This window comes from Scylla paramamosain, chromosome 9 (genome assembly GCF_035594125.1).
Source record: "Scylla paramamosain isolate STU-SP2022 chromosome 9, ASM3559412v1, whole genome shotgun sequence".
In the NCBI taxonomy this organism is placed as follows: Eukaryota; Metazoa; Arthropoda; class Malacostraca; order Decapoda; family Portunidae; genus Scylla; species Scylla paramamosain.
Genome location: NC_087159.1, coordinates 21876909 through 21897763, shown reverse-complemented (window position 1 = coordinate 21897763; position 20855 = coordinate 21876909). Strand labels below are relative to the sequence as shown.

General features: G+C 40.4%; 1 protein-coding gene across 8 annotated transcripts in view; it reads right to left on the bottom strand.

Annotated features, from left to right (window-relative positions):
- The window catches only part of LOC135103715 (mucolipin-3-like), a 374712-nt gene that overhangs the window by 261457 nt on the left and 92400 nt on the right, over window positions 1-20855 (bottom strand). For all 8 annotated transcript variants that reach the window (XM_064010341.1, XM_064010342.1, XM_064010338.1 and 5 more), the window contains exon 4: window positions 5167-5358. In XM_064010341.1, the coding sequence (XP_063866411.1) occupies window positions 5167-5358 (192 nt within the window). The remainder of the gene's footprint in view (window positions 1-5166; window positions 5359-20855) is intronic.

Below are 20855 nucleotides of genomic sequence, written 5' to 3'. Positions count from 1 at the left end.
ACTTATCAATGCTGTAGTAGAAGATCATTTAGAGAAAATTAGTGATGATAGTGATGATGATGATGATGATAATGAGCCTAAAGTAACTTGGGAACAGGCTGCAAAACACATAGCTGGCTTTGTCAGGTTTGCTGAGCAATGCACATACATGTCAACCCGAGATGTTATGATCCTTCACTGCATTGAGAATGAGTTTTTGCTGCAAAGAAGAAGGAGCTGCAAACAAGGAGACATTAGAAACTATTTTAAAGTAGCTTGTAAGGGAAAAGAAGTGGGGCAAACAAGTACAGAATCTGATGATGTTGATGACCCGGAGGGTGTTGAATGAGAGGTGTGGAGAGCAGAAAAGTGTCACAAACACTCGTACATTTTCACATCTTTATTGTATGCTATTCATGTTGGCTAATATTGAATAAAGCAAATAAGTGTATACGTACTTTATTTTTGTAACCCATCAACTTATTTATAAGAGGAAAGTATTAAAGAGAATGTTAGTACAGTACTATTGTGTATTGGTGAGTGTGAGGTGGCAGCACGGGTGGCGACACGCGGCACGGCGATCAGCTGATCTTTGTTATGGTAAGATGCGTGAGTGTAGGGTGGTGATTGTGGACAAAATTTCACTTCTATTCAAGTATCCGGCAACTTCTGGTATCCGGCATGTGGGCGGTCCCATTGATGCCGGATAAGAGGGATTTTACTGTATTACAAACATTATCGATCCTAACACTAACCCCTTTGGAACACCACTAGTTACTTTCAGCCAAGATGAATTTTAGTCTTGTATTACAGTTCTCATCTATCATCCAGATAATCCTCCATCCACTCCAGCAGTCTTCCTCCAATTTTTCCATAAATTTTTAATCTTCCATAGCAATCTTTGTTGTGGTACTTTGTCAAATGCCTTCTTCAAGTCTGAGTAGACACCATCCACCCATTCATTCATCTCTCACCTGCACAATATCGACTACCCTTGAATAAAAGGACAATACAGTAAAATCCCTCTCATCCGGCATTCGAGTATCCAGCAGCTTCAAGTATCCGGCACATTTTTCCCCGAGCCTTAAAATCAATAAAAAATCAATGTGTACTCATAAAATCGGTTAAAATTCCCACGCGAGGCATACTTTGTCCCCTCGCCACCAGAGCGCACTGCTTTGCGCCACCCGCGGCCCACTGCACTGTGTTTACTCAGTGACTCAGTCCCGCGTGTGCACTGTTTATCGCCTGACACCTTCATCATGCCTAAAGCTGTAGAAAAGAGGAAGCGTGTTGTGCTTACACTTAAGCAGCTGATCAGATCAGCTGCTGATTAAGATCAGCTGATCTTTGTTATGGTAAGATGCGTGAGTGTAGGGTGGTGATTGTGGACATAATTTCACTTCTATTCAAGTATCCGGCAATATTCAAGTATCCGGCATGTCGGTGGTCCCGTTGATGCCAGATAAGAGGGATTTTACTGTAAGTTCATGGAGCATGATCTTCCCATCCTAAATCCAAATTGACAATTTACTAAAACTTTATCTCTTTCCAAGTGTTCCATCCATCTTTCCTTTATTGTTCATTCACATAATTTTCCTACAACACTAGTCAAGGACACTGGTCTATAATTTAGTGGATATTCCTTATTTCCTGCATTGTATATTGTTGTAATATTTGCTCTCTTCCAATCTTTTGGTACTCTTCCCTGTGATAGTGTTGTCACCACTAGACTATGAATTTTATCAGCCAGTTGTTCTCTACATTTCTTCAATATCCAGTTTGATGCTCCATCTGGACCAGCTGCTTTATTTACTTCAAGTTCTTCCATCATCTTAAGTATTTCTTCATGACTGACTGGGTCTGTACTTAGTATATTCCTCACCAACTTATCCCTTCCAGCTTCAAACTCTCCTTCCACAGTAAATATGGATCTGAAACTATTGTTCATAACCTCCACCATGTCCTGCGCATCCTCACAGATTTTTCCTTCAACTTTTAATCTTGATACACCTTCCTTCTTCTTCATCTTCCCATTAATATGTCTAAAGAACAGTTTGGGTTCATTTATACACTTATCCATTATATCTCTGTCATAGTTTCTTCTCTCCATTCTTAATATCTCAAAGTACTTGTTTCTAGCATCAATATATTCCTCCCATCTCCTCTCAGTTTTCCTCTTCTTCCATCTATTCCAAGTATTTTTTTTTTTTTTTATGTAGGAAGGGCACTGGCCAAGGGCAACAAAAATCTAATAAAAAAATGCCCACTGAAATGCCACTCCCATAAAAGGGTCAAAGCAGTGCTCAAAAATTGATGGATAAGTGTCTTGAAACCTCCCTCTTGAAGGAATTCAAGTCATAGGAAGGTGGAAATACAGAAGCAGGCAGGGAGTTCCAGAGTTTACCAGAGAAAGGGATGAATGATTGAGAATACTGGTTAACTCTTGCGTTAGAGAGGTGGACAGAATAGGGGTGAGAGAAAGAAGAAAGTCTTGTGCAGCGAGGCCGCGGAAGGAGGGGAGGCATGCAGTTAGCAAGATCAGAAGAGCAGTTAGCATGAAAATAGCAGTAGAAGACAGCTAGATATACAACATTGCGGCAGTGAGAGAGAGGCTGAAGACAGTCAGTTAGAGGAGAGGAGTTGATGAGACGAAAAGCTTTTGATTCCACCCTGTCTAGAAGAGCAGTATGAGTGGAACCCCCCCAGACATGTGAAGCATACTCCATACATGGACGGATAAGGCCCTTGTACAGAGTTAGCAGCTGGAGGGGTGAGAAAAACTGGTGGAGACGTCTCAGAACACCTAACTTCATAGAAGCTGTTTTAGCTAGAGATGAGATGTGAAGTTTACAGTTCAGATTATAAGTAAAGGACGGATTTGTGATTATATGATGATTTATGATGATATATAATTCTGCCGTGGAGAAATTTGTACCTAAAGGAGGAGCATGAAGTAGAAAGGGTGAATTTCTCTGTAGAAAGGTACAAATTTCTCCACAGCAGAATTATATATCCTTATAAATTCATCTCATTTTTCCCAAACATCTTCTGCATGTTCAAAGTCTTTCCAGTCCACAGCAACAAAGTACTTTCTTGATTTTTCAATATCAGCTTTACTATATTTAAATCTTACCTTATAATTTTTATCAATGATTACATTTTCATTTTTCAAATTAAATTCCATCAACACATGAACACTTTTACCTAGGGAGCTATTATAGTGTATAGTTTCAATAATTTCCATATCCTTCATAACCACTAAATCAAGTCTTGAAAGTTTATCTCTTCCATTAAATCTGGTATCACAATCAACCCAAAGAGTCATCAAGTTTTCCACTGCCCAGTTCAATAGTCTATTACTCCATGAGCTCTCACTTCCAGTAGTTGTCAATGTCTCTCCATTTATCTCCATACAATTAAAATTACCAACAATAACTATACCACTACTTTCCATCACAATCTTTTCAAGATCTTTTAGCACATCTACCAAAATCTCTTCAAGATCTTTTTGCCAAGCATTGGTCATAGGTGGCACATACACTCCTACATAATTCATTATCCTTCCATTTCCACTTCTAATCATCACTTGTAGAATTTCAGAATTGTCTTTACTTGTTATTACCTTCTCCACTTTGACACATTTTTTAGTAAGAATTGTCACTCCATCTCCTTCCTTGTCAATTCTATTTTTCATCCATAAATCATATTTAATCATCCCCAATGTCAGGAGTTCCTCATTCATTTTTCCATTTTGTCTCATAATACATCTGGTGTGGTTCTGCTTAACAATTCATTTAATCCCATTTTAGTTGACATTAATCCATTTGCATTAGTATAACATACCTTACTTAATGCTTGATGTATCACTATTTATTCTCATATCTTTTACTCTCCAGAAAAAAATTCTCCTCTGTTCATTGTTAATTTTTCTTTTGTTTAGCCTCATTTACCAGCTCCTTTTGCTTCAACCTTTCAGTCTCATCCATATCCCTGTTTATCCATACATTCTTATATTCTTCATCTCCAGACAACCTCCAAAACCCATTAATTACTTCTTCTGCTTGTACCTGTGGTGCAAACCGTATTCTTATGGGCCTCATTTTTTCTCCTTCATATTTCCTAATCCTATGGAACTCTTCCACTTGCTTTACCACCTGCCTGTCTTAACCTGTCACTTTCTTCAGTAACTTATTCAACATTTTCTTTTCCTTTTCCTCTCTTTGAATTCTGCTTACTATTTTCTCTTCTCTTAGTGAGAGACACTGCAGAAAAATATAAACAAGAAATTGTATTTGGTTTACCAAATACTCGTACAATTACTTGTTTATATTTTTCTACAGTGTCTCTCACTGATCCAATGATTCCATTGAGCTCTGGATGACCTAAACCGGTCTCAGGCTCCGCTGAAACTAGGTCCCGTTTTTCTGTCTTAAAAGAAGAGATCTCAGGATGTTTTCTTATGCTAGATCAGTGGTTCTCAACCAGGGGGCATGCCCCATGGGGGATGCGGACACTCTCCCAGGCGAGTGCAAGCACAGTACAGGAGGGGGAAAAAATCATGGAAAATCATGGACTTGCTGGCTATTAGTACAAAGGAGATGCAGCTGTTATGCCTAGCCAAGGGCTATCTATCTATCTATCTATTTATCTATCTATCTATGGTGGCATAGATGGGGAGAGGGTTGAGTTGGTGGCACAGGTAGGAGGCAGGTCCCCCACTGTACTGAACCAACTTTAGGGGGGCCCCAGCTTGCAAAAGGTTGAGAACCCCTGTGCTAGATGAAAGAAAAGACCAGAAAATTTAAGCATCCAGTTATGATAAAGATGACTTGCATAATACTGGTGAAAAAAGAATATGTATAACTTTGTTATACATCCAAATGAGATGCAAACAAATAACTGAATAACCTGTACAGAAACAGAACAGTATGGAAGTTAGAAAGATATATTCTGACTGGCATATAGCTCTATGTCACACTCACACAGTATGTTCACTTACACTTTTATCCAGTTCTGATGATAATGTTACATGAACTGGAAGACATTGTGAAATCCAATGGATACAAAACACAAATCAGCATGGTGCCATATAATAATGCAATGAAGACTTTAGTTACTTATAAGGATAAATATGTTGAACTTCATAAAATTACCAAAATGTATAAATATATAACACAAACTTACTGTTGTGATGGCATAATCTAAATATTGAAAAAAATCTTGTTTTTCATATACAGCCAGAGGACCTGATCCAGGAGGATAAACTTGAACTTCTCTGGTAGTATCCCAACCCTTGAGGAACATGTGCGAAAAGGAGATCTTGGTGTCCCATAGATAGTTCACATGGCTGTATCGCTGCTGAGCAAAGAGGCACAACTGTGGGATAGAAATCATGATGTTGTGGGAAGAACATTAACCAGTCTAGTTATTCAAAACTGAAAAATGCAGATTAGTGAATTCAATGATTAAGACATGTATAGCTCCAATTTGTAATCTAGTCTAATCTAATTTTTATAGATGTTATAGGAAATTCTCTTGACAGATAGGTATGACAAAAAATTTCTATCTTACACCTCCTCATGCACCCCATCCTTACACAAACCAATCTCTCTCTCTCTCTCTCTCTCTCTCTCTCTCTCTCTCTCTCTCTCTCTCTCTCTCTCTCTCTCTCTCTTCCTTGTCCTCCAAAACCTTTAACTCTGTATCTATTCCAGTCTTATATATCATTCTTGTCATCTATATCTATCAATTCTGAGAATGCATAGGAATACATGAGAAGAATAGATACCAGAAGACCTATTGGTCTGTAATAAGGGTATCTGTTTACCTATTTACTACTATTAATGAACTATATGTCGAAGAACATGACATACAGAACAAGGCTCTCTCTTCCCACACATCTCTCCCTCCAACATAGCAAGAAAATTGTCAGAAGAGATCGTCATGTACCTTACGAAAAATGCAATGTACGTGTATCTGCTAATAAGATATAACAATATGCAGATAAGAATGATGTGCAAGACTGAAATACTGTTCTTGTCATCTATATATTCATTTAGCCTATTAGTAAAGAGATGACATGAATTACACTAGGCAACAAGTTTGAACGTTTTTTTTTGTTACAGACATGTGAACTACTGATTCCTATTAAACTGATGATGCTGATTTCAGATCTAATATCTAAATTTCTTTATCATCAGATTCTGTTACAATAAAGATATTTTTCATTTTTTTTCACTCTCTCATATTACAAAAGCAGTCTAAGTTATTTTTCTGTGCAAATTTTATCTAAGCATACTTAAATAAATAATTATGTTAACATAGGTGTCTTTCCTCCTTTTTTCTGGTTTAAGACAGACAGCAGAGTTCCACTGGCAGAGTTAAAAGCCCTGTGCCCAACCATCCACCCAAAGTGAATTGATATTTAGTTGTGAAAGGAAACTTTGGTATTTCCTTTTCTTTGTCGTTTGTAGGATGACAAACTCTCCTTCTGCAAGGAACCAACATTAATCTCCCATCATATTTAGGTTAAAATTATCTTGATATCTGTCTTCCATAATGGAGATCTGTTGGTGGAAGCATTCACCATGCTCTTCACTTACAGCCTCAAAGTTGGCCAGAAAGAAGTCAAGATGAAAAGGTAAAAAATACATTTTCAGACATTCTGCATCCCAAAAGATTTAAGCATGATTTCTATGACTTCAGTGATTTTCAGCCTTGTGGTTTCCAAGGAAATTTCTTACAACTTCAACAAATGATGTCCATGCACCCAGTTCCATCTTATTTAGGTTAGATGGAAATAATGGGTCACGGATGACACTGCAGATCTGTGATCCAGTGAAAAGTCTAGATTCTAGCTTGAAATGTCAATATTCCTTTGAATTTATTCTTTAAATATTGGAAACCACCACCTTCATGATCCATGAGCTCTTCCTAAGGTCAAGTTTAATGTGAAGTGGTGGAAGATTTACTCTCTGAGGGTCAATATGTGCTGGGTGCTTTACATTATATCTACCAACAACATGCTCAGCTCTAGATGGCCAATCTTGCTTTCTGTAGTGGTTCTTATCATCTCTGCTGTTCCATAGGCATAAAAATCACATATGTTTTATGTAGCCCAACTGCAACCCAAGAAGTAATGGTACAATTCTAAGGTTGCCACAAATATGCCACAAATATTTCAAGTGTGCTCCTTATATTTGATGATCCTGTCATAGCCAAGGCACCCAGGCCTATAGCATTGCCTCCGACAATGCCAGTGCCTACACCATCCATAGTAACACCCCTGACAGGACCCCTCATGAGGCCACATCACCCACTTACGTTATCCCTGGTCATGAACAGGACAGTGCCTGCCCTGATGCTGAGGCACCCGAGTGCTGAGTAAAGGTGACTCAGGCAGCATGAGTAATGGATCTATCAAAAATCAATTTACCATTACCACAAACTTACTGATGTACTCTAATGAAATAGAGATAGGGGCAGCCTACACAAATTGATGGCCTCACAAAACAGTGACCCACTATTAGCCTCAATAATGTGCAAGCTAAAAGGACATAGAAAAGCTACACATGCCCATGTGTAAGGATGATTAACTATAGACTCCCACCGAGACATGTTTCTTATGAACCTATGTATTACTAAGTGAAGTATAAGCATCCTGGTGATCATGCATATTGAAGGAAGAGATGAGTGAACTAACTATTTAGATTTTAAACCTTAAAGGATAACTCGTTATGTAGCAGTAGGTAGCTATGTAAGTAGGTTGATGTTGCCGTTGTCAAAACTGAATATAAGGCGAAACAGCAAACAACAAGAGTGGAGTGCTACAAGTCTTTGGATGGTGCTCACACTCCACAGCACCATGAAGCTCCCAGTCATTCTCTGACTTGCCTTGGTCGTAAGTAATACTTAGAAGATTTTTCTTAAGAGCCTTGTGTGTCTTGCCTTAGTATGTTGTTTCCAGTATATTGTGGTCTCCATATATTATATGTTATTTTCATGTGTTGATATAATATTGAATCTTAATGAGTGATTTAATATCTTGTGTGCCACTTCGCATGTAGTGCTAATATTTGAATGTTGCATTTGATTATTTTTTTATGTGATTATATTGTGTGTGCATTTACATGTTTATGTGTTATGTGTTACTGAATGACCTGAGTTGGCTGATAAAGCCCTAGTTAAGTAAAGTAAATAGTGACGTCAAGATTTATTGAAAAGTTACTAGAAGTTTAAAATGTGGTGGAGTTATTGTCTTTTGTTGCCTGCATGTATTGTTGGAATGTTTATTTACTGGTTAATAAATAATATTAGTTTTTCTGAACTGCGTTTGTGGCTTACCCAACTGTGAGAATTCCAGCCTTAACTCTAAGCAACCTGGACTTAAACTTTGAAGTGCTTGGTGTATAAATAATTAGTGCAGTTCCTGTGTAGACTCTCCCTTACCTTAAAGGTAAATTGGAGGATTACAACAATTCTTAGTAGAAGTTCCATGGATTCATAAGTCTCATTAAGGCCACTGCCATGTGCTACAGGTATTAAAGATTTTCACTGCCATTGTGCATTAAGACAGCTTTAATGTTAGCTTTATTAGAGTCAATGAACAGTCTCCATTCTTCTGGATTATAGTGACAGTGCATCAGACCATTGATATTGTGGCAGAAACAAATGTTATTCTCCCTTGAGTAAAATTTAAAAAAGCTGCAGATGGGAATGATGGAAATGGGAAATTTTGGTGCTTGGCTAAAGAAGATTCCATTCTTGAAGTCTGAAACTAAGTAATTTTGCCTTTTCTTTTGGTAATTGACTTAACAGATGTGGGGAACTATCAGCATCTGAAACATATATGTCATCTTTCTGTTTCTATATCACTAGTAGAATTTTCAGAACTGTTGTTTTCACTGTTGCTTGTGGAACTGGTAATGGATTTGCTTCATCATGTGATACTGGTTTCATTGCTGATTCACAGTCTGGGTACATGATCTTTGATTTGTTTTCCTTTGAGAAACCAGCAATCTTTGTCAAACGAAAATAACAATCATTGACATAATTTTTGGGCTCATGCCACACCATGGGGACTGATAATTGCATAGTTTTTCTTTTACCATCCAATCAAGCTATTAACATTGCATTACACAGTGCACAGCAAATATGTGATGCCCAGTACTTGTCTAGGTCTCCTAACTTACAGTCAAAATAGTAGTTATAGTTAAGTTCATTATTTGTTGCTATGTTTCTACATTGTTACTTAGGTGTATATCATCCACAGGTATAGCAGAATTTTACTCCGTCAAATCACCTTCTGCTGAGGCGAGCTTCCCCATGAGATATGCTGCACTGCGCCACACCTTCAGTTTTTTTTTTGTTTTTTTTTTTATGTAGGGGGGACACTGGCCAAGGGCAACAAACGTCCAATAAAAAAAAAATGTCCACTGAAATGCCAGTCCCATAAAAGGGTCCAAAGTGGTAGTCAAAAATTGAAGGATAAGTGTCTTGAAACCTCCCTCTTGAAGGAATTCAAGTCATAGGAAGGTGGAAATACAGAAGCAGGCAGGGAGTTCCAGAGTTTACCAGAGAAAGAGATGAATGATTGAGAATACTAGTTAACTCTTGCGTTAGAGAGGTGGACAGAATAGGGGTGAGAAAAAGAAGAAAGTCTTGTGCAGCGAGGCCGCGGGAGGAGGGGGGGCATGCAGTTAGCAAGATCAGAAGAGCAGTTAGCATGAAAATAGCGGTAGAAGACAGCTAGAGATGCAGCATTGTGGCGATGAGAGAGAGGCTGAAGACAGTCAGTTAAAGAAGAGGAGTTGATGAGATGAAAAGCTTGATTCCACCCTGTCTAGAAGAGCAGTATGAGTGGAACCCTCCCAGACATGTGATGCATACTCCATACATGGACGGATAAGGCCCTTATACAGAGTTAGCAGGCGGGGGGGGATGAGAAAAACTGGCGGAGACGTCTCAGAACGCCTAACTTCATAGAAGCTGTTTTAGCTAGAGATGAGATGTGAATTTTCCAGTTCAGATTATAAGTAAAGAACAGACCAAAGATGTTCAGTGTAGAAGAGGGGGAGAGTTGGGTGTCATTGAAGAAGAGGGGATAGTTGTCTGGAAGGTTGTGTTGAGTTGATAGATGGAGGAATTGAGTTTTTGAGGCATTGAACAATACCAAGTTGCTGGAATGCCCGCACGTCGATCAGACATCTCACACTGCAGCTCTGTTCTGCACACTGCAGTATGTTCTCACTGCTCAGCAAGGCCATGTCACCTGTGATGCAGGTACACTACTCAGGTTGGCTCTGTGGTTAGGGTTGGGCCTACCATACAGCTATAGTATGGGTTGGGCCTACCATTTAGCTATTTTTGCCAAAATTATGGGGCAACACAAGCTTTGGGTTTGTTGTGTGCAGGTCGGCTGATATGTCTTGCTCTGGGGACCGCACTACCCTTCCACCTGAGGCTTCCCGCCATGGCACCAGCAGGTCTTTGCAGGAAGGAGTGAGGAGGTGTTTTTTCTATGGTAGATGCAGCAGCTCCAGCACTTCACCGACACAGCAAGGGAGCCAGCATACAAGTTGCCATACACTGACCTATGTAAACAAACCAATTCGAGCCCATGCCCACCCCCAGGCTTCCTCCACTCAAGCTAGAGTTCCTGAGCCTTCATGGTGCATGTGTTGGATAAGCTGGCAATGTTGAAAGGTGAGGTTGCAAAACTAAGTGCCAACACACAACCTTCCTCCCAACCAGAGGTGAATTTTTGGGCAAGTACTTCTGGGCTCACACAACACACAGCTTCACGTGCTACCTTTTCTGGCTTCATTGACTCCAGTAGTGAGGATGGTGAAATTAGGGAGGTAACCAACCCCTAGGGGCAGTGTCTTGCTACAGAGTGCTAAGGCTTTGGAGGCACCTGACAGTGTTTCAGAAGACAATGACCAACAGGTTGCTGGAATGGTTAACTACTTGTTTGACAAAGGTATGCAGGACAAGGGCTACAAGGCCATCTCAGAGGAAGTGGTCACCAGATGACCCAACAACTGTCCTGCACTTGCTCCTGTGGAGTGCAACCCACAGATCTTGGGAGCCCTGAAAACAGATGCAAAGAAGACAGACTTCTGCCTCAAGGAAGTGCAGACATTCTTAAAGCAGGTACCATTATAACAGGTACCATTATAACTAAGTCACTCCTAGCTCTTGATAAAGTTGCACAGGATGATGGTCACCCTGTGGTTGCGCAGGAAATAGGTATGATTAATGGTGCCTTGGCACTGCCTGGTCATGCCAACCACAGGACCAATTTGGTGAGACGCTTCATTATGAGGCATGAAATAAACCAAAAATATTCACACCTGTGTTCTGATACGGTGCCGATGTCGCGATTTCTGTTTGGCAATGAGGTATCTCGGTGTGCCAAACAGATTGAGGACACAGAAAAACTGAAAAACAAGTTTTCAGCCAAGAAAAACCCCAACACATGGAAATTCACCAGTGGTAGGTCAAGAGGCTTCTGGGGGAAAACCACTCATAGGAACTACTCATTGAGGTTCCAGCCTTACAGACTGCAGAGGTTGGGCTTCTGGGGCAGCCAGCGACAACACTCAGCAATCAGGACACAGACTCAAAAAACGCCATGGGCCGGGGTTACTACAGGCCCCGGCAATAATTAAGGTTGGTGACACATTTGAAGCAGGCAGACTTCACAACTTCATACAAGAGTAGCAATAAATTACTAAGGACCCAGTAATTTTGGACATTGTGCAACATTGCCACCTGGACATAAATATAAATGAAATTGGACATTTATATTTAGGGGAGTTAGCATATAAGTTTAATTTAGAGGAACAACTTATTACTAGTGAGGAAATCAATTAATTTTTGGAACTCAAGGTCATTGTGATTACACAATTATTTCTCCCATTTTCCTTAGGCAGAAAAAGAATGGTAGGTATAGGATAGTACTTATATTAAAAGAACTTAACAACCACATCCCCTATAAACATTTTAAAATGGAAAATTTTGAACAAGCTATTAGACATATCAATGCAGGGGACTATCTAGCTTCAGTTGACCTTAGACATGCATACAACTCGGCTAAGACTGCAGAACAACAAAAATTCTTATGGAATAACATTGTTTACCAGTTCACATGTCTTCCCAATGATATTTCAGAAGGCCCAAGAATTTTGACCAAGTTGGTGAAACCAGTTTTTGGAACACTGAGAGAAAAAAGGTTATTTTATTACTAGTTTCACTGATGATTTGTAAGAAATCTTGGTCAGGATGTTTTGCATGTATAAGTGACACAACTGATCTTTTACAGAAACTGGGGTTTTGTATTAGTTAAGAAAAGTCTGTGTTGATCCCCACAAGAAACATTGAATATTTGGGGAATGTTATTGACACTAATTCTATGACTATTTCCTTACCAGAATGCAGGATACTGAAAATTACTCAGGTATGTAGGAAACTCATGAGTGAAGTTAAGATCCAGCAGATAGCTAGGGTTACTGGTCTCCTGATGGCTGCCTTTCCAGCAGTAGAACTGGGTAAGCTGTATTACAGGCAGTTAGAAACAGAAAAATAGCAGCTTTGCAGGTTGCAAATGGTAATTCTGACAGATAGATGTCTATTACAGAAGGAATGAAAACAGACCTACAATGATGGATTAATAACATCTTAACACAAGATAGGAAAATTCTAAGAACAGGAACTGATATAGATCTGTATTCTGATACCTCCAACCTGGGCTAAGGGGGCCATCTTAACCATCAGTCTATGTGTGGTAGTTGGTTTATGGGGGAAAAGTTACTGCATATCAATGCTCTTGAACTTCAAGCTATTTTATTGGTATTTTAAACACTCAGACTAGATCTACAAGGGAAACTTATTAAAGTTTTCTGCGATAACATCACTGCAATGTCTTATGTGAATGAGATGGGAAATACAAAGTCACCAGTTTGTAGTGATATCGCCACCCCAATCTGGGATTGATATGTCGCTCAAAATGCCTGGGTCACATGTTCACATATCCCAGGAAAGGAGAATGCACTGGCTGACATGGCATCGCATATAATTAATGATAGGCATGAATGGAAACTTAATGTACACATCTTCCGCCAATTGTGTGGGGTCTTTGGTACCCCAGTTATTAACATTTAGGCTTAATAAGCAAGTAGCTTCGTTTTGCTCCTGGAAACCAGATCTAGAAGCAGAACACTTTGATGCATTTTCACTTCACTGGGTGAGGTTCGAGCTATCTTACATCTTTCCTCCATTTTCATTAATAGCAAGGTGCTTCCAGAAGATGAAAGCAGAAGAGGCGAGGGGTTGTTCCCCTGTGGATGTCACAGCCATGGATGGGCACGTTGCTCAGGATGTTGGTCACTCACCCCGATTAATTACGATAAAGAAAGAGGTTCTCGTACACCCATCCTCCGCTGAGGAGCACCCGGTCATGCATCACACACAATTGATGGCATGCCTACTGTCTGGGAGCAATAGCAAGAACGAGGAATATCTGCAGCAGGTGAGGGTATCATCCTGGCCTCATGTAAACCAAGTACAGGGAAACAATACTGGCTACATATTTGATGGTCACAGTTTTGTAATAGATGGAACATCAATCCCTTTGATCCCACTGTATCTAACATCATAAATTTCTTGTCTGAAACTTTTCACAGAACGTGGGTTATGAATCTGTCAACACAGCGAGAAATGCCCTCTCATCACTAGGCATTGTAGTGAATGGCTGCAATGCTGGGAAACACCCGTTGGCTATCATATTTATGAAAGGGGTATTTAATCTGGGATCACCCCTACCCAGGTACACTGAGACCTGGGATGTTCAACCAGTACTAATGGAACTAAAATCCATGTACCCATTGCACACACTGACTCTTAAGGATTTAACATTAAAACTTGTCATGTTAATGGCAATGACCCAAGCTGCCAGAGTACAAACTTTACAATTATTAGTTATTAACAGTATCTGCATTGAGGAAGACTCCATTTCAGTTCCACTGAGTGGAAACATTAAGCAAGTGGTGTTCCTCAGGGTTCTGTCCTGTCACCCACTCTCTTCTTATTATTCATTAATGATCTAAACCAAGCTTCTTGTCCTATCCACTCCTACGCTGATGATACTACCCTGCACTTTTCCACGTCTTTTCATAGACGTCCAGCCCTTCAGGAGGTAAACATATCACACAGGGAAGCCACAGAATGCTTGACTTCTGATCTTTCAAAAAATTCTGATTGGGACAGAGCAAACTTGGTATTGTTCAATGCCTCAAAAACTCAATTCCTCCATCTATCAACTCGACACAACCTTCCAGACAACTATCCCCTCTTCTTCAATGACACTCAACTGTCCCCCTCTTCTACACTGAACACCCTCGGTCTGTCCTTTACTTATAATCTGAACTGGAAACTTCACATCTCGTCTCTAGCTAAAACAGCTTCTATGAAGTTAGGTGTTCTGAGACGTCTCCTCCAGTTTTTCTCACTCCCCCCCAGCTGCTAACTCTGTACAAGGGCCTTATCCGTCCATGTATGAAGTATGCTTCGCATGTCTGGGGGGGGTTCCACTCATACTGCTCTTCTAGACAGGGTGGAATCAAAAGCTTTTCATCTCATCAACTCCTCTCCTCTAACTGACTGTCTTCAGCCTCTCTCACCGCCGCAATGTTGCATATCTAGCTGTCTTCTACCGCTATTTTCATGCTAACTGCTCTTCTGATCTTGCTAACTGCATGCCTCCCCTCCTCCCACGGCCTCGCTGCCAACACTTTCTTCTTTCTCTCATCCCTATTCTGTCCACCTCTCTAATGCAAGAGTTAACCAGTACTCTCAATCATTCATCCCTTTCTCTGGTAAACTCTGGAACTCCCTGCCTGCTTCTGTATTTCCACCTTCCTATGACTTGAATTCCTTCAAGAGGGAGGTTTCAAGACACTTATTCATCAATTTTTGACCACTGCTTTGACCCTTTTATGAGACTGGCATTTCAGTGGTCATTTTTTTTATTAGATTTTTGTTGCCCTTGGCCAGTGTCCTTCCTACATAAAAAATAAAAAATAAAAAAAAATACAGATTGCATTTTAACGTCCGCACGGTACAATTTCAGGCTTACTCCAGGGATGCTAGTTTGTGTGTATGTGAAACATTACAGCATTACCTTGCAAAGACAGAGGAACTTAGACAGGGCATTTTATGGAAAACAGTTTACTCATCAGTTTCATCAAACCACACACAGAGGTTACTAAAGACACCACTGCCCGTTGGATCAAGACCATGCTTGGTAGGTCAGGGGTGGACACAGCTAAATTCACAGCTGGCAGTGTTTGGCCAACTGCAGCATCAAAAGCCAAGGCCATGGCAGTCCCAATCGCTTGTATCATGGTAAAGGCAGGATGGTCAAGGAGAGTACATTTGCTAAATATTATGACAAGCATATTATTAGGGCAGTAGACCAATTTCAGGATGCAGTTCTGGAATGAGTATTGTTTCCTTTCTTTTTTCTTTTGGATGCCAACATATATATTAGGATCTCTTATGTTTTACTAAATACAATCAGAGGTGAATTTTGTGTTACTTTATGCACATGTTCTGCATATTGCAAAACTACCAAACTGGTACAACATATTAGGGTATCAAATTTCTTTTTTGCTTGTGCAAATGCTTGCAAGGGTAGAAGATCCACATGTGTACTTAGATGGACAGAGTGACAAGGTACAAAATTGTGATTTACACAGAAAATAATTTGACCACTGTACCAATATGGACCATAAAGGTTACTGTTATGCAATACTATTTTAATCATCCAACATTCCCATCTTTATGCTCTGACAATTTATAACAGGCACAACACCCACATGGCTTCAAAGCCTCATTGGGAAGCTCATCTCAGCAGAAGGTGATTTGACGGGGTAAAATTATAAAGCACACGAGACTTACCTCAGGTCAGTTGAAGTGTGCTTGTAATTTTACAAGGCAAATCACCTCTGCTTGTGGGGAGCTTTCACATGCCCTCCACTTCCCCCACCTCTAGCTTATGAGTACAACTTATTGCACCTTTTTGCACAGTAATTCTTAGTTTATGTCATGTGGGAGATTGTTGCTTCAAAGTCTGAAGGTGTGGCGCAGTGCAGCGTATCTCATGTGAAAGCTCCCCTCAAGCAGAGGTGATTTGCCTCATAAAATTACAAGCACACTTCAACTGACCTGAGGTAAGTCTTGTGTACTTTATGAATTGTCTGGGTGATTTATACAAGCACGTCTATTTGATGCCATTTGAATTACCATACAATATCTGAAAGATATTTTCTAAGAGTAATAATAAATATGTTTTTTGTGATTCTCTCCCTCTCTCTCTCTCTCTCTCTCTCTCTCTCTCTCTCTCTCTCTCTCTCTCTCTCTCTCTCTCTCTCTCTCTCTCCCTCTTGGTTTGTGTGTCATTTTTTTTAAGAGGGCAATGATGAAGAGCAACAAAAAGTGGGGGAAAAAAAAAAAAGGCCCACTGAGAGTGCCTGTACCTAAAGAAAGTCAAAAAGGATCCAGAACCAAAGAATAGGGCCTGTACCAAGAGTCATGAAGGTTTAGCAATGAAGGTCAAATAGAAGGATGATGCATACTGACAGTCAGTAGCATTTTTGGAACAAAGGTTTGTTCCAAGGAAAAATATGTTTATTTTCAAATCTGGTGTGTCAAATAGTTTTTGTTAAGTCAAAACAACCTGAGAAAACATTTTCCTAATTGGAAAAGCCATATATTGTAGTTGCAGCAATTGTGTGTCTTTTTAGAACAGCACAAGTCTTCAATGCACAAAAAAACCACCCAGGCTGGAACCTTCGTTGCTCACCACCTGCCTTTTCTACAACTTTATTTTCTTTTCATAAATAACTAACACTGAATTTACCATTATAATATTTTTTTTTTGTTTATTAAGCATGTTATGTAAACATGCAAAAGACAAGATTGATGCCTTGATGGGTCAAGAGCAATGAGTGCCAGAAAATGGACGGTCAGGGCGTCTAGTATGGCTGTAATAGTAACGTGTGTATACACATTATACCTGGTAGTGGAAGCTAGGCTGCACTGTGTGTGTGTGTGTGTGTGTGTGTGTGTGTGTGTGTGTGTGCACGCACTATACTCTACAAGACTGAATTCTCGTATTCTTGTTTGTTGCTTATAGTGGTCGTTGAGTTGCCCATGGTGTGCCGCAGGAGATGCCAAGGAAACACAGTTGTAAAAAGGCTGCCTGATATTAATTAATATAAACTGCAGAAGTACAGAGGAATGCCAGCCACCAAGTCTGAGCCTTAGGTTACCTGAGAGCTAAGACTTGACTGTTCACAGAGGAAAGCACAGGACCATGAGGGCACCACACATGTGCTGTATACCTCTCACCTAACTCCTCTGACTAATAAGAAATTCTTTGACTACTTAACTTCCAAAGTGGAGCACATTCTGACTCTCTTCCCTTTTGGAGAGATCTCCATTCTTGGAGACTTCAATGTTCACCACCAGCTTTGGCTTTCCTCTCCCTTCACTGACCATCCTGGTGAACTAGCCTACAACTTTGCTATCCTCCACAACCTAGAGCAATTGGTGCAACACCTTACTCGTATTCCTGACCGTCTTGGAGATATGCCCAACATTCTTGACCTTTTCCTGACCTCTAATCCTTCTGCTTATGCTGTCACCCTTTCTTCTCCGTTGGGCTCCTCCAATCACAGTCTCATATATGTATCTTGTCCTATCGCTCCAATCCCTCCTCAGGATCGCCCTAAGTGAAGGTGCCTCTGGCATTTTGCCTCTGCTAGTTGGGAGGACCTGAGGGGGTATTTTGCTGATTTTCCTTGAATGACTACTGTTTCCATGTCAGACACCCATCTTTGTGTGCTGAGCGCATAACAGAGGTGATAGTGTCTGGCATGGAGGCGTACATTCCTCACTTATTTTCTCATCCTAAACCTTCTAAACCTTGGTTTAACACAGCTTGTTCTCGTGCTATACATGATAGAGAGGTGGCCCACAAAAGGTACTTAAGACTTCCATCACCTGAATCTCATGCACATTATATTTCTGCCCAGAACCATGCCAAGTCTGTTCTCCAACTAGCCAAAAACTCCTTCATTAACAGAAAGTGTCAAAACCTTTCAAGATCTAACTCCCCTCGTGACTTCTATCATCTAGCCAAAAATATCTCCAATAACTTTGCTTCTTCTTCTTTCCCTCCTCTGTTTCAACCAGATGGCACCACTGCTATCACATTTATTTCTAAAGCTGAACTCTTTGCTCAAACCTTTGCTAAAAACTCTACCTTGGATGATTCTGGGCTTGTTCCTCCCTCTCCTCCACCCTCTGACTACTTCATGACACCTATTAAAATTCTTCGCAATGATGTTTTCCATGCCCTCGCTGGCCTAAACCCTCGGAAGGCTTATGGACATGATGGGGTCCCTCCTATTGTTCTCCAAAACTGTGCTTCCATGCTTGCATCTTGCCTAGTCAAACTCTTTCAGCTCTGTCTGTCAACATCTACCTTCCCTTCTTGCTGGAAGTTTGCCTACATTCAACCTGTTCCTAAAAAGGGTGACTATTCTAATCCCTCAAACTACTGTCCTATTGCTTTAATTTCCTGCCTATCTAAAGTTTTTTAATCTATCCTCAACAGGAAGATTCTTAAACATCTATCACTTCACAACCTTCTATCTGATCGCCAGTATGGGTTCTGTCAAGGCCACTCTACTGGTGATCTTCTGGCTTTCCTTACTGAGTCTTGGTCATCCTCTTTTAGAGATTTTGGTGAAACTTTTGCTGTTGCCTTGGACATATCAAAAGCTTTTGATACAGTCTGGCACAAAGCTTTGATTTCCAAACTACCCTCCTACGGCTTCTCTCCTTCTCTCTGTAACTTCATCTCCAGTTTCCTTTCTGACCGTTCTATTGCTGCTGTAGTAGACAGTCACTGTTCTTCTCCTATATCTATTAACAGTGGTGTTCCTCAGGGTTCTGTCCTGTCACCCACTCTCTTCTTATTATTCATTAATGATCTTCTAAACCAAACTTCTTGTCCTATCCACTCCTACGCTGATGATACCACCCTGCACTTTTCTACGTCTTTTCATAGACGTCCAACCCTTCAGGGGGTAAACATTTCACGCAGGGAAGCCACAGAACGCTTGACTTCTGATCTTTCTAAAATTTCTGATTGGGGCAGAGCAAACTTGGTATTGTTCAATGCCTCAAAAACTCAATTCCTCTATCTATCAACTTGACACAACCTTCCAGACAACTATCCCCTCTTCTTCAATGACACTCAACTGTCCCCCTCTTCTACACTGAACATCCTTGGTCTGTCCTTTACTTATAATCTGAAATGGAAACTTCACATCTCATCTCTAGCTAAAACAGCTTCTACAAAGTTAGGCGTCCTGAGACGTCTCCGCCAGTTTTTCTCACCCCCCAGCTGCTAACTCTGTACAAGGGCCTTATCCATCCATGTATGGAGTATGCTTCACATGTTGGGGGGGATTCTACTCATACTGCTCTTCTAGACAGGGTAGAATCAAAAGCTTTTCGTCTCATCAACTCCTCTCCTCTGACTGAGTGCCTTCAACCTCTCTCTCACCGCCGCAGTGTTGCATCTCTAGCTGTCTTCTGCCACTATTTTCATGCTAACTGCTCTTCTGATCTTGCTAACTGCATGCCTCCCCTCCTCCCACGGCCTCACTGCACAATACTTTCTTCTTTCTCTCACCCCTATTCTGTCCACCTCTCTAATGCAAGAGTTAACCAGTACTCTCAATCATTCATCCCTTTCTCTGGAAAACTCTGGAACTCCCTGCCTGCTTCTGTATTTCCACCTTCCTATGACTTGAATTCCTTCAAGAGGGAGGTTTCAAGACACTTATTCATCAATTTTTGACCACTGCTTTGACCCTTTTATGAGACTGGCATTTCAGTGGGCATTTTCTTTTTTTTTATTGGATTTTTGTTGCCCTTGGCCAGTGTCCTACCTACATAAAAAAAAAAAAAAGAGGTGGCACACAAAAGGTATTTCAGCCTTCCATCACCTGAATCTCATGCACTTTATATTTTTGCTTGGTATCATGCCAAGTCTGTTCTCCAACTAACCAAAAACTCCTTCATTAATATAAAGTGTCGAAATCTTTCAAGATCTGACTCCCCTCACGACTTCTGGCGCCAAGATAAAAGCATCTCCAATAACTTTGCTTCTTCATCTTTCCCTCTTTATTTCAACCTGATGGCACCACTGCCATCTCATCTATTTCTAAAGCTTAACTCTTCACTCAAGCTTTGCTAAAAACTCTACCTTGGATGATTTAGGGCTTGTTCCTCCCTCTCCTACCTTGGATAATTTAGGGCTTGTTCCTCCCTCTCCTCCACCTTCTTACTACTTCATCCTTCCTATTAAAATCCTTTGCAATGATGTTTTCAAGCACTCACTGGCCTAAACCCATGGGATCCCTCCAATTGTTCTTCAAAACTGTTCCTCAGTGCTTGCACCTTGCATGGTCAAACTCTTTCAGCTCTCTATCAACATCTACCATTCCTTCTTGCTGGAATTTTGCCTATATTCAGCCAGTTCCTAAAATGGATGACCATTCTAATCCCTCAAACTACAATCCTATTGCTTTAATTTCCTGCCTACCTGAAGTTTTTTAATCTATCCTCAACAGGAAGATTCTTAAACATCTATCACTTCACAACCTTCTATATGATTACCAGTATGAGTTCTGTCAAGGCTGCTCTATTGATGATCTTCTGGCTTTCCTTACTGAGTTTTGGTCATCCTTCTTTAGAGGTTTTGGTGAAACTTCTGCTGTTGCCTTAGACATATT